The sequence below is a fragment of the Cyprinodon variegatus genome, unplaced genomic scaffold, assembly GCF_000732505.1.
Source record: "Cyprinodon variegatus isolate N-32 unplaced genomic scaffold, C_variegatus-1.0 Scaffold35, whole genome shotgun sequence".
Lineage (NCBI taxonomy): Eukaryota > Metazoa > Chordata > Actinopteri > Cyprinodontiformes > Cyprinodontidae > Cyprinodon > Cyprinodon variegatus.
Window position 1 is genome coordinate 620 of NW_015150488.1, and position 13,948 is coordinate 14,567.

Sequence of the window (13,948 nt, forward strand, 5' to 3'; positions counted from 1 at the left end):
AATGCAAAAATAATATCAAAGCCTTCACAATCTCATAGGAAACACACATTTTATGAAATCTAAAATGCCAATTATTCAAAGTTTGAAAATAATAATAACTTGCATGAAAATAAATCTCTTAGCCTTACATTCACACTCGGTTCCTTAAAGTTCCTGCCAGTCAGCAGCAATGTGCAGCAGCTTCAGATGAGACATTACATCAGACTTATATTTATTCATAGGCATCTGAGGGGCTTCTATGGTGTGCTCTAATGAATAAAACACAATGTTTATTCTTCCTGTTTAATATTAAGTCCCATGAACAGTCACAGGGACCAGGAGAATATTTACTTGTGTTTAGGACACCGGGGAGTTGGATTATCTGCAGGCAGCTTTGTAGTTTTCTGAAGCTTCCCCTGTGTGACACAATCCAGGGAGAGCGCTCTTATTTACTCTCTGGTCCTGAGAGTATAGCCCTGCTTAGTGTTTGTTCTTATGTGCAATGACTCCTGAGGAGAGTGTTCCAGTAGACACAGAAACAGAGACACATGATCATAATGTGAGATTTGGATGATGGAGTCCAGGGGGAAACATGTTGTCAGAACAGACTGCTCTGTTAGAGAGACTGGGCTTTATATTGACATGGGACACTTGGAGTGTGATACTGGGGTTGAAGTACATCGCAAAGAAATTCTCATTTATGCCGAAAGGTGGCGACATTGGGTTTAAAAACAGTGCAATTGAATCAGACTAAACCCATGCCATGCTGCTTTCAAACATTCAACTTTACTCACATAAATTCAGCATCTCTAGCCGTTTGGCTCTTTAAATAAACAGAGTATTTGACATTTGAGGAAACAGTTGAGTGAAATCGATTTCAACACATAATGATGCTTTTAAATACAAAATGTTGCACTTCATTTGAAGAGATGAAGGGTTGCAAATTTGTAATTAATTAATTAGTAATTAACAATTTGACCATATTTTAAATCAAATATTATTTCATATCCCAGCTTACAACCTATTTATCAAACTCTGGGTTTAGTGTCAATTCTTTTATATTCCTTACATCTTTTTTTTTATTCACTTATTTTTGTTGATAGTTGCATTAAAGTATTTTGGGCAGTTATTATGATTAGAATCAGTCTCCTCTTTTTTAAAATGTACTTCGCATTTTGTTTTTCGTAATTTTATTTCTTTTTCTGTTCAAAATGACAAAAACATAATTGTTTATTCTCAAAAATAAGCCATTTGATCTATTTGACAGTTAAAAAAACTTTTCTTCTATTATGCTAATGAAGTCCTTGGACCAGTGTGCTGATTGGTTGGGTCTCAGTCAATTTCATATTTCATTCCTGACGTCAGGACGCCTATAAAACTAAGGAATGGTTTTTAACTCGTCGGCTGACTGATCTCATTGAAAAAAAAAAAAATCTATCAATCCTTGGGTGGAGTTTTTTTTTTTTTACTTTCATTCTCTACTAGGCAACTATTTGGCTGGGACACATACGTGAACCTCCTCAAATTGGCGCACTAATCCTAAAAGGAGCCATGAAGTGTTAAACGGTAGAAACAGAGAGAGCGGCGCTCAGACACCCGCACGCTGGGAGAGAGGGAGGAAACAGCGCTGCTCCAATGCGTCTGTGCAACACAGACTGAAGAGAGAGAGAGAAAAAACTTATCGACTCACAAAACCCGAACCTGCGCAGCGCAATTAGTGCGAGAGAACTCACTTTTCCTTCTGTTTTGAAGAAAATAAATAAAGAAATCAAGCTGGCTCAGTGCGTGTCTCAGCAGCCTACTTTGACAGGTGCTCCTCACCCCCTTTGGAGGACTGTCAACAGCAAGAGGATGGCATCAGAGCTGGCAATGAGCAACTCCGACCTGCCCACCAGTCCCCTGGCCATGGAATATGTTAATGACTTCGATCTGATGAAGTTTGAAGTGAAAAAGGAGCCGGTGGAGCCCGATCGCACCATCAACCAGTGCAGCCGCCTGGTCGCCGGGGGATCCCTATCTTCCACCCCGATGAGCACGCCTTGCAGCTCGGTTCCCCCCTCTCCAAGCTTCTCGGCGCCCAGTCCGGGATCAGGGAGCGAACAGAAGACGCACTTGGAGGATTTCTACTGGATGACCGGGTACCAGCAGCAGCTGAACCCCGAGGCTCTGGGCTTTAGCCCAGAGGACGCCGTAGAGGCGCTGATCAGCAGCAGTCACCAGCTCCAAACCTTCGACGGCTATGCCAGAGGGCAACAGTTCGGCGGAGCGGCCGGGGCAGGAGGCGCCATGGCCGGGGAGGAGATGGGATCGGCGGCCGCCGTGGTGTCCGCGGTCATCGCCGCTGCCGCAGCCCAGAACGGGGCTCCCCACCACCACCACCATCACCACCACCACCACACAGGGGCACACCACCCCTCCTCCGGGTCCCAGTCCGGCGGCGGCGCGGGGGGCAACCACCAGCACATGCGGCTGGAGGAGCGCTTCTCGGACGAGCAGCTGGTCACCATGTCGGTGCGGGAACTGAACCGGCAGCTCCGGGGGGTCAGCAAGGAAGAAGTGATCCGTCTGAAACAGAAGAGGAGGACACTAAAGAACAGAGGCTATGCGCAGTCCTGTCGGTACAAGCGCGTCCAGCAGCGGCACGTCCTGGAAGGGGAGAAGACGCAGCTCATGCAGCAGGTGGACCACCTCAAGCAGGAGATCTCCCGGCTGGCCAGGGAGAGGGACGCCTACAAGGAGAAATACGAGAAGCTCATCAGCACCGGCTTCAGAGAAAACGGAGGCTCCAGCAGCGACAACAACCCTTCATCTCCGGAGTTTTTCATGTGAGTGTCGCCGCTGAAAAAGTTTGTGAAAAGCGAACTTCACCCTGAATCACAAAGAAAACTTCTAGTTTGCGCGCAACTTAAAAGACGGTTATGTGTTGGTTAAATCGGCTTAAGTTCAAATCAAAGGAGAAAAAAATGTAATAAAACACTTTTTTTTTTACTTATTTCAACGGCTTCCATGTAAAAGACTATTTTGATTTCTGTTTGATCATCTTTCAAAGAAAGTAAATAGGACATTTTAAAGGATCCAAGTCCACTTTTTCATGTTTGTCTGTCTTTTCTGTCTGCGTCATTCATCTTTACACCCAAATTAGATAAGTGTAAAAAAAGCAACTATTGCTCTAAGCTCAGCAGCTTTGATTGATCTTATTTTAAATATATTTAGATACGCAGTAATCCAATGATCACACATTTAAATTGTATTGTGAAAAATGACCAAACTCTGTCACATCAAAACTCTGCAGACTGTTGTGAGAAAGTGAAAGCATGCATGCTGGTCATGCACGGATGCTCTGTCAGTTGTTTTTGAGAACATATTTTCTTTTTTTTGTTTTGTTGATTTTTTTTGTAATTGTATCATGATTGCATTGTTCAGCTCCATTACTTAATATTTAAAGTCGATTGCGGGAAAGACTTTGGCTTCTGTTGGAGCCACGTGGGGAAAACGACTGTAAAGCAACTTTGTCCTCATTATTGATTGATACTAGGCATACCCGAAAACACAGAGAAATAGAATTAGTAAATATATTTCCTGATTTACAACAGTTCAAAATGATTAATCAACAGGTGGGACTGATAATTAAATATCACAATAAGATATATCAAATTTGTTGCAATTAGACGAAAAGAACAATTAATTTATGGCCTCAAATTAATCATGGACTGTTTTAGGTGTCTGCATTTTTTTAAAGCAACAGACTGAATATTTACATCACTGCGGGTATTCTTATTTTCTTTTATCTATTGATAAAATAAACCGAAATGTTTTAAAGTGAAGGTCGGAAATCTACACATTTAACATTCATCAATAAACCTTTATGGATGAAAAACAAATTTATTCTCCTGATCCTCCTTTTTTTTTTTTGTTCATCTCAGTTTTGCATATTATTTATCTGGATGTTTTTAAAGGCGGGCCAGGTTGCATTTTTCTATCTCTTCTTTATGAAACTCAAATTTAAATAGAAATAACAACCAAAGTTTGAGGTGCGTTTATTATGCTTTGGTTTTATCCGCGTGATTGGAGACGGTGCAAAATAATCGTCAAATGACAGCTCCATCTGATAAAGACACTCATTTTATTGATATTTTTATTCACCTAATTATTGTATAAAAATTTATTTTCTCTTTTAAAGAAACGCAGATTTATTTTCTCTAATAAATACAAATTAAATGACGGCCTAAACGTCCCCAAAATCCAAGAAAGCAGGAATCTTTCTTTAAAAATGATTGAAAATCAGAGAATATGTGTAATTTTTGCTCTATACATGTAGATCTATGCCGCAAGGTATCAGAGGAAAGCAGGGTTAATGATTGATTTTAGAGCAAACTTGTACTTTTTCCTGCTCCACTAGTTGAACGCAGTATATAGAGTCCTTCATATTAGGCTCACACACAACGCTGTTCATGACTAATAACACTGTGTATTTTGTGTAGACTGAATAATGCAATGTAAAAATAAAATATTTCAAAGTATATTCTAACAAAAAAGAAAACATAGGAGAAATTCGACGGGCTGCAAATTAAAACCATTTAATCCCATTGATAAAATTTTGCACCACATTTAAGAGATTATTTCAATTAATTAGATTGTTTTTTTTTTTGTTTTTTTTTTTTACACTACTGGGTGGTATTTATACTAGATAAAAGTAGAAAACCAGGTGGAATAAGCTGTCATTCAGACTTGCAGCACAGAATAGGTTGAATCCAGCTTGCAGATGGTTTCTGCTCTGAGCATCTTAAAGATCAGCACTATAGGCTGGACCGAATGCCACCACAACGCCTTCTACTGGAAACCTTTATGGCTGTGATAAGTATTTGTACAGCGTTTGTGTGAAATTAGGGGAAAGTGTTTTCTCTCTCCGCATGACCTATTGGACATGTATTTCATTGATGGTGTTTATTTTAATATGAGAACTAGAGCTGTTTTTTTTTTTTTTTTTGTTTGCATACAAAATTCAGACAGGAAGTAAACTGCAGGGTGCCCAGACAAATCCTTATATGCCTCACCTGTGCACCATTGTCTTCCATAAAGGTCAAAGCTAAAGAAGACAAGGCATGTTAGCAGAAGCTTATCCAGAGGAAATGAAGGATATTTGTCTGTGATTAAAAGAGAGAGTGAGAGACATCAGAGAGGCTGGCTGTCATCCTGCTTTCTTTCAAATGATAAACGATCAGGGATGCACACTAGCTGAGAGGAGAGGGCCTTTTAGTGAGCGTATCCACTAATTTATGGCCCTATCTGATTAGGTCAATATAGTGAGCTATTTAATTACATTTGTGTTATAACCTCTGGAACTACATTGAGACACTGTGGGTCTTTCATGTCACCTCCTTTCGTTCTGAGACGGTGACATGTTCAGCTGAAGTCGTGGATGTCTGGTTTGCACTTCTTGTGCGTTTTATAGGGGGGAAATTGCTGAATTTGCTAGCTGCTGTGGAAATGTGTAGGATTTTTTTTTTTTATATAGTGTAGATCTTGACCTCTAGTCACACTAGGGGCCAGGAGAGTAGCACTGATTACACTTCCTGTAGCCGAAGGAGGGCAGGAGGAACAGGAAGCAAACATTTGAGAGTTTCCTCGGTCGCGTCCTCCTTTCACCGCCTTCTGGTTCAGAGAAAAGCGTGCACATGCAGAGCACAGACATGGTGCATTATTAATCCCATCATTATAAGCTGTAATTCTATTCTCAGGCTCAGTATATTGACTTCTGTGCTGTGATCATTTGCAGTCTGTCCAATGATTAGGTTATTAAAGATAATGTAGTTGTCTGCTGTCATAATATTGGTCTCCTCTCTTTCAGGTCAACTATGGGAAATCACTTTGAAATTTATCAGTATTGACATTTGAATCATCGTCATGTGCTTTGCTTTAATGTCTCAGAATTAGTAAGACAAAGGACGTACTCATTGTTGAGTCTCTGTTTGTGTGCACACACTCGATATCCAGCGTGCAATGCCTTATATGTGACCTTGTGGTGGAAGGTTGTCCATGTGCTTCAGCTTTAGCATGTCAAATCTAAAGTAACTCAGTTTTTCATTATGCTGGTGGATTTTCAAGCTTTTTGAACAATGTTAATATTGACTCAAAAAGCAGAATTATATTATTTCTACAAAATCATACATTTCCAACCTGAAAAGCTTCTTCTAACACTAAAATATTCATCACAGATTAAGCTCTAAGTTTCTGATTTTAAATAAAAACCAGGTTTTATGTTAACATGAAAGTATACTTTGCTACAGTAGGACACACAGCTGCATTTATTGAATATCCACTCCCTGTCTCCACCGCCCCAAAAAAAAACCCTCCCCCCCGCGCCCCCCCACTCACACCCTGATATACCCAAAGGGTTAAAAACAAATTCACATTCAAAAGAGGAAACGTTTTCAATCTTTTCTACTCAGTCTGCGTCTGCATCACTCCATGCGATAAACATTTACATTTAAAGTGATTTAAATCAGCTGCATTCATGTTCCTCTGTGCCCCGTCTATCATCCAGCTCTGTCAGTGGCGGAGCAGCCTCCTCCCTTTGCCCCCTCGTTGTGTCCTGAGTTATGTCTTTTATTTGAAACCCTAATAATTTACCTCTTTCCCATCCTGTCGCGACTGTGCATGTGCAAAGAATGCTCCAGCGGTAAACATGGGTTTCTTCATTTCTGTAGATGCATTTTGGAAAATTGTTTTCCCTGTAAGAAGAAAGCATTGTGAGAGACATTTAATTTTCTGGATTGAAAATTCTACTTCTGTGCAACTAGATTCGCATGAACCTTTGCAAAGAACTTTGATTAGAATGCACAGCTGGAGAGCAATGGTGACAATTTGGGTAAATAGGATTTAAGTTGTTTGAGTCTCAGAGCACAGAAGTGATGTAAGGTTCGGAAGATGCAGGAAGCATGGTCGGCATGCATGAGTTTATGTCATCCAGGGTGGAGCTGGAGCTAAGCCCGACCCTTGTGTATTTTACCTGCATCTCAATGAAGCAACGGGTGATTTACCCTTCCTCTGCAGGCAGCCTCTCCCTCGGCCAGTCAAACAGACATTGATCTCTTTCTCAGGCAAGGTGACCCACACCGTCGTTCAGCCACTTCTAGAGTCTCGCCTCTCCCTTTCATTTGTACCTGGGAGAGGCCTTGACCCCAAACACGACTGCCATGTCCAAGCCATCTGCACGTGGGGCTCACTCACGTGAGCATGTGGCTGTTTGGGCGAGCCAAAAAGTGGACACACACAGTGAAGATTTCACTTGTAATTCTGAGGCCCCTTTGTTTATCAAGGGTTTAATATCTCTGTCTTCATAGCCAACTTTCATAAATTGTAGTTAAAAAAACAGATAGGAGTCAATCAGGTGGAGGGTTTGGTGAACTGCCAGCTGATAACATTTGACTGTATTGCAGATCAGTCAATGGGAACTCCTCTGCAGCTCCATGGGTCAGAGTCCATGTGGTGGCTGTATGAGTTAGACTACAGAGAAATGAATAGAAATCCCTGCTTTCTTTTGTTGCTTAAAGACATACAGAGATGACCTGGTGATCTTCAGCACTCCACCGTTTCAACTCTGTCTCTTTAGACCAAGAAAATAAGGCCTCTTTCAGTTTGTTTTGAGTTTAACTATCACTATCACTATACTCATTGATGAAGCAAATGTAAATAATTTTGATTATTCAGAAATGCAAAAGTTGCATAAGTACATAAATATATACATATAGGTATATAATACATATATGTTCTTATTTTATTTGCAATATCTACCATTTTATACTTAAATATCTATCTTTTGTTTATACATGGGAGATCTTCTTGAAGAGAGGTGGGATATGATTCATATGAATTAATGATTAAATTAGTAAATTATTGAATGAACGAATGAGTGAATGAATGGATGATCTATATCAGACAAAATATAAAATAACAAAATCACACAAACATCGTTTAGCTGTAATATTGTATATTATAATTCAAATTACAATTTACTGAAGAAGTAAAACTTTTTGAATCATGCCCCATATAGTGACAGGATGCCTTAATACCTTAATACACTCAATCTCCCTACATCCGACTTTACTTATGAGGCCATACTACCCAAAAGTTAATCATATATATATATATAATATATATTATATTATATAAAATTTAATCACCGACAGACCATAGCCCACACAACCATAAGTGCTAATACTACTCCAACTATGAATATTATACAATTATACGTCCATGTACAATGGCTAAAGATAACCATTAATGTTCCCTTCCCTTCATCCATATCATATTTCCCTAATAAAATATGTTTAGCCTGGACAGGTAGCAAGTCAATTACAGGGGAACACAGAAATATACAGTCCCAAACACCATGCACTCACACACCCCCCACACACACCCCACACAATATATATATTTCTATCTGTTAGGATCCTGAAACCACATACACAAAGAACACATGCAAACATGAAATTTTGTTGCTGCAATGCATCACTGTGTCGCTGAGCAGTGATAGATCTGATTCAAAATTTTTCTAATTAATATTACCTCACAGTTGTGTGTAAACTTATATCAACATGAGATATCAACTTCAGTTCATTTTAAAAGTTTTATTTTCTCATTGCCATTACATGTAGCTCTCTGTAACCATTTTTTTTTACCCTTTGACGGTAAACATCCACACATTTACCATCAAAAGTTAATTTCACCTCGACTGGAATAATTTGTTAGCCTTTAAATTAATTCTTGTTTCATTTTTCTTTAGGACGTCAAGAAAATTCCTCCATCTGTGATAGAGAGCTGTGATTTCTTGGTCCCCCTGGAGACTGCGGTAACTAATTGTTGTTGTTTTTCTTTTTCTATTACAGTAATTGTGTTTTCTGGAAAGTATTCTCATTATATGTTGTATCGTAAGACGAGGGAAAATGAAAAGGAAACATATTTTCAAGAAAGTTGTAAGACTCTAAAATAACAAACAAGAAGGTGCATTTAAGGAATAATTGTATTTCTAAACACCAGCTCTTTATTAACAGTATCACTGTTTTCTATCAACCAATTTATTCTCTGATGTGACTTCTAAATTTCCTTTTCTCTAAAGTTTGACTGCATTTTTTTTTGCTTCGGCTTTAATAGTGCTCTCTGAATGACAGTGGGTGACATGCACAGTACTCTTGGGATGAGACCAAAACCTTTCACCTCTCCTCTGACCTCCTCTGGCTTCCTCTCATCCTCTCCACACTCAGTGCTAGAGAGAAAAAGAACAAAAAGCCCTGGACATTATTTTTATCTGGAGTTGACAGAGAGATGGATGGATGGTGAAACTGATGGAGTGAGAAAGGGAACGCAAGGACTAGTTTTTCGCCGCCTGACATTTCCAGTAGAAAAACTAAAGGAGATGGAAGAGGCAAGGCAGTGCAGAGCTCCAGAGAAGGAAGCAAAGATGGAAGGAGGAAAGTTTGCAAAGGAGCTTAGGGATTTAGGAAAGGAAAAGTATCTGGATGTCCATGTTAGGGTGAAGGGGGACATGAGGAGGTGAGAGGGGTGAGGAATGCATGGCAGGAGGGCTCCTGGCCATGGATGCAGACAGACAGGCAGGGTAACCAGAGGCAGGCGGTGACCTTCTCTGCTGCTGGAGGATCGAAGGCTTTATTTAATAGCCTGGTCAATGCTGGGTGCTGCTGAGGTATCAGACTTGCAGTCAGGCGACTCATCACCACTGTAATACAACTCTCTAATGCCAACCCCCTCACGCACATATACACACACAGACACAGGACAGGACACTCTCTGGACACTTCAGGTTTTAGCTCATGCAGTTAAAAGGCTGGACAGTGAAAAACTACAGCATCAGCATCAGCTAATTTTACTGTGCAGCCGCCAGCATACTCTGCTTTCCTCATGTGTTCTGCTTGCGAAGCAAATGCATATTTAGTTTATTAAACACATTACGTCAAGTCCTTTTTTATAAATAGCCAAGCAGTCGAACATGTTGAAGGGCTGTCAATAATGTAGGCAGGTGTTGAAAGAATAGAATAACAGGCAGAAAACGGGAAAGTAATGCAGGACTCGTGCATACGTGTGTGCAGGTGTTTGTATGTGTGTGCAGTCCAGGTTTGCGTTTCCTCGTGTGTGTCTGCAGCATTAGGACACCTGCATGCTTCAGCACTTTCTTGCTGTCAGGAGCGCTGAGGTCACAGGGAGGGGAGTGGAGAGGGCACATTAGAAGGAAGCTGTAGAGCTGCCACCCACCCACCCACTGAGCCCTCTCAATCCCTCCTCCGGTACCACCCTCTATCTCCTTTTCATTTCTTTTTCCCACCGTCATCCCTTCTCCCCTTGCCGTCCCCTCGCTGTGACAGGGTGAGTCGACCACTTTTTGGAAGGGAGCGAGGGGTCGGGAGGTTTAAGATGCTTTTGAGGCTGACAGCAGGCGGGTCAGGTATTTGTTATCATAGCGGCAGAGTAAGAACAAACTTCCATTTAAGGTGTGCAAGAAAAATAAATAAAAGAGAATCTATATATAAATGAAAGTATCTTACCTGCTTTTACACACTTTCATCATCTGAAGGAATGGCAGATTTACAGTATCTTGGGCTTTTAATAATGCCTTTGAACTGTTAGGGAGGACTAGCATAATCAAATCAGAAACAAGCACAACCAGGTTTTACACATAAACATTAAATTAATATTAGTTTAGAAGTTGCAGAAAACCCACCCGCTTTTTGTAGAAATTATCCCAGCAATGATCTTACTAGATATTTTATGACTTTTCTTTTCCAATAAGGTAGTTTTCGTTAAACTCATTAGTTCGCTTCTTTTAAGCAAAGCATATGATTTTTAGTAGAGTTTACTTTAGGGCTTTTGCTGAAGCTGTTTGTCTGTTTCATTCCAACAAACATGAAAAGCAGTTTTGACGGGTTTCAGGCCACCAGGCAGTCACTGATAAAGTTGAAAACCTGTAGGTAGGGATCCTTTGTTATAATTTTATTCACCTTTTAGACGCATCAGAACCAGCTGCTGTTGATCAGCCCAACAGAAACATTCTGTCATTGCTTGACTTTTGATTTTGTAATTGATAAAGTAGGTTAACAGGAAGCCTCTGTAGACGCTCTGACGTTGAATCATTTGAAAATATGTACACTACACTTTATAGCTGGACCCATGGCAGCAAACCGGCCATTTTAGATGAGCGCTACCATTTCTGCAAGTAAGATAGGGCAAATATCTTCCATACAGGCAGTACGGTGTCTGCAGATGGAGGCATCAAAGAGGTTATAGGGAAAAATAACCGAACTGTAAATTTGCTGGCCCTCAAATCTTATGTTTTTTTGTTTTTTTTAAAATATGCACTTAACTGTAAAGGAAAAACTTTTACTTTTCTCCATTCTATATTTTACAACATTAAAATGTTATTGTGGTTATTTAATAATGTAAATGAATTCTGGCATCACATTTTTGGTCAAAACACAGAGCCCCAAATTCATGAGGACATGTTCTCAGCTTATTTATGATACTAATGCATATAAAATAAGTAATTAAATTAAAGAGGATTTAATCTGTGTTTAACTTTCTGCTCTGTTGATATAATTTAATAAAACTCAGGAGTGCTTTGCTTCCATTTTGCTTTTTGTACAATACCATTGGCCCAAATCTGACCATAACTTACAAAACTTTTTAGTTTTGTTCTAATGAAAACCCCCATAATATTCAACTAATTTGTTTAATTATTTCTTTTAAAATGCATGAAATTTCTATCATCATTCCATCTTAGAAAAAATAAGTTTCTAAATGTATTATTGAAAGCAAAAGCTAGCATGACGTCCATGCCGACAACAAAGTATACAAACCTCTGACTTGCACTAAATTTATTGAAATGTAAGATATTATTACACATACTGTACCTAAGAACTTTCTTTCGAACTTCTTCAGAAGTTTAAGATTGCATACAAACAGAAAACCTTATTCTGTTAAAATCATTGCTAAATTTCAGAATAAAAAAATTCCTGAGGAGACATCCCACTTAAACAAGTTGATTTTAGGTGGAAAACAACACAAATCAAGGTGTTGCCATCTAAACCCGGAACTCTGAACTGTCATTTATGAAACACTGCTGAGTGCTTTTGTATTCTGCAGTGAGCAGGTTTTCCTTCCCCAACAGAGTGACATACTTCACTTCCCTTCACCAGCTGAGTTATATATAACCACTATAGCCGCACATTGGGAGACTCATTACACCGGCATGGTTTGGTACTGACACAGACGTCATCCCTCTATCCGTAAAATCCAAATGACAAGGAGGATAGGAACTGGATGTATGCTCATTATATGGGCTCGTCTGAAAAAGAGGAAGCAAGAAGAAGCATGTTCTGAAATCCAGAAAAAGGGAGGTGAATAACACTTGTTAAGACACATACGTTGAACAGTTGTGTTTAAACTTGGATTGTTTTTAAAAATGTGTTTTATTTTGCTTCAGAGCTACAGTAATAATGCTTGAGTAGAAAGCATCGCCCTGCAGCTAAACTTTCAAACATCAACCAACTTGTCTTTTTTGAAATTATGTTAACACAATTTTCTCTCAGCTCCTTCAGCTAGTTAGATCTAAAATGCCTTGTTATATTCAAACATAATTAGTTGCAAAGCTCTCCCCACAGGGTGGGAAAGTGTGTGTGTGTGTGTGTGTGTGTGTGTGTGTGGAAGCTTCTGTTGTCCTCAGGTACTTACTGGCAGAGGAACTGGTGATGAGCCTCAGGTCAGTGTGATATAAAGTATTCGCCTGAATCACAGCAGCCGAGGGGCCTTCCTCTTCAGCCTGCAGTCTCCCTGTCTACTCACAGTGGTGCAAAAAAAAAAAACACACACACACACAATCCTTCTTTTCCCCCAGCGTCACTATCCTCTCCTCTCCTTTCCTCCCTGCGGTGACCGCCCCTGCAACCTGCTTAGCATTGCACCCAGTGTCTAATTGAATTCCAACGCTCGGCCGTTAGCTCCTGATGCCAAAGAGATGTTAACATAGCACAATACTAACAGTCCTCGGGACGTGTTTCGACACCCTTCTCCTAAAAAGAAAATTAGCGCTAACCTCACAGTGGCAGCACATGATTTATTCAAAGCTCCAAACTATGTCTTCTGTTTCCCCTAAAGGATCGCCTTTTATAGCCGTCAGCGAATCAGCACTTCTAATACACACATGGAGGACATGTACTCTCATGCTTCAATCCAAGAGCATCCATTGTCCCTTTTATATAAATGTGTCTGCTCCTCTCTCCACATCCGTATTGCCGGCAATGTCGTCCATCCGCTCTCCCTGACACACTCACTTTTATTCCTCGGCTCTCAAACACAAGCTCTGTGCTTTAATGGCACATATTTCCTAGGCACGACTGAAACAGGATGCATCTTCTCCTTGTTAGCTTGATAAATAACCGGGTTGCTGAGAAAGTGCTGAATTTTAGCTTTCAGCCTCTATTTTGTGCTGGATGACATTAATTTTAAGTGCTGAGAAGGAGCTAACTAATACAGACAAATAAATAAGGGAAGGAGGAGGGAAGGTGCAGAGGTGCACCCCCATCACCCCAGCCACCCGCCACCCCCCTCCCCCCATGGCCAAACCCCCCTCCGCCTCCTCCTTTACCTGGTTGTGCAGTGGCATTCGTAAATGCAATATGCAAACCTGCAAAAATACAAATAACTTAGAAGTGGTGCAAAATTAAGCATGCGCACTTTCTTTCCAAAAAAATTCGCTTTAAGGTGCAAAACCCCTTATCCTATTATAAGTTGAGCTCCTGCCGCTCTGACTGTCAGGAAAACCACATGTTTATCTTCCCACTCTGCCCCTCTTATGAAAGTGTCATTAATGTGTTGGTTGGATCACAGTGTGCAACACTCTGGATAAATTGTATTTATATGAGCATATAGGCGAAACAAAACAGAGATTAGCACTGAATAG

At 40.2% G+C, this 13,948-nt stretch overlaps 1 protein-coding gene across 1 annotated transcript in view; it reads left to right on the forward strand.

Annotated features, from left to right (window-relative positions):
- The first annotated feature begins 1,444 nt into the window (after positions 1–1,444).
- The window catches only part of LOC107104093 (transcription factor Maf-like), a 56,958-nt gene continuing 44,454 nt past the window's right edge, over positions 1,445–13,948 (forward strand). Inside the window, exons 1-2 of the mRNA XM_015404014.1 lie at positions 1,445–2,804; positions 8,765–8,830. Coding sequence (XP_015259500.1) covers positions 1,831–2,804; positions 8,765–8,792 — 1,002 coding nt within the window. The 5' untranslated portion in view covers positions 1,445–1,830 and the 3' untranslated portion in view covers positions 8,793–8,830. The remainder of the gene's footprint in view (positions 2,805–8,764; positions 8,831–13,948) is intronic.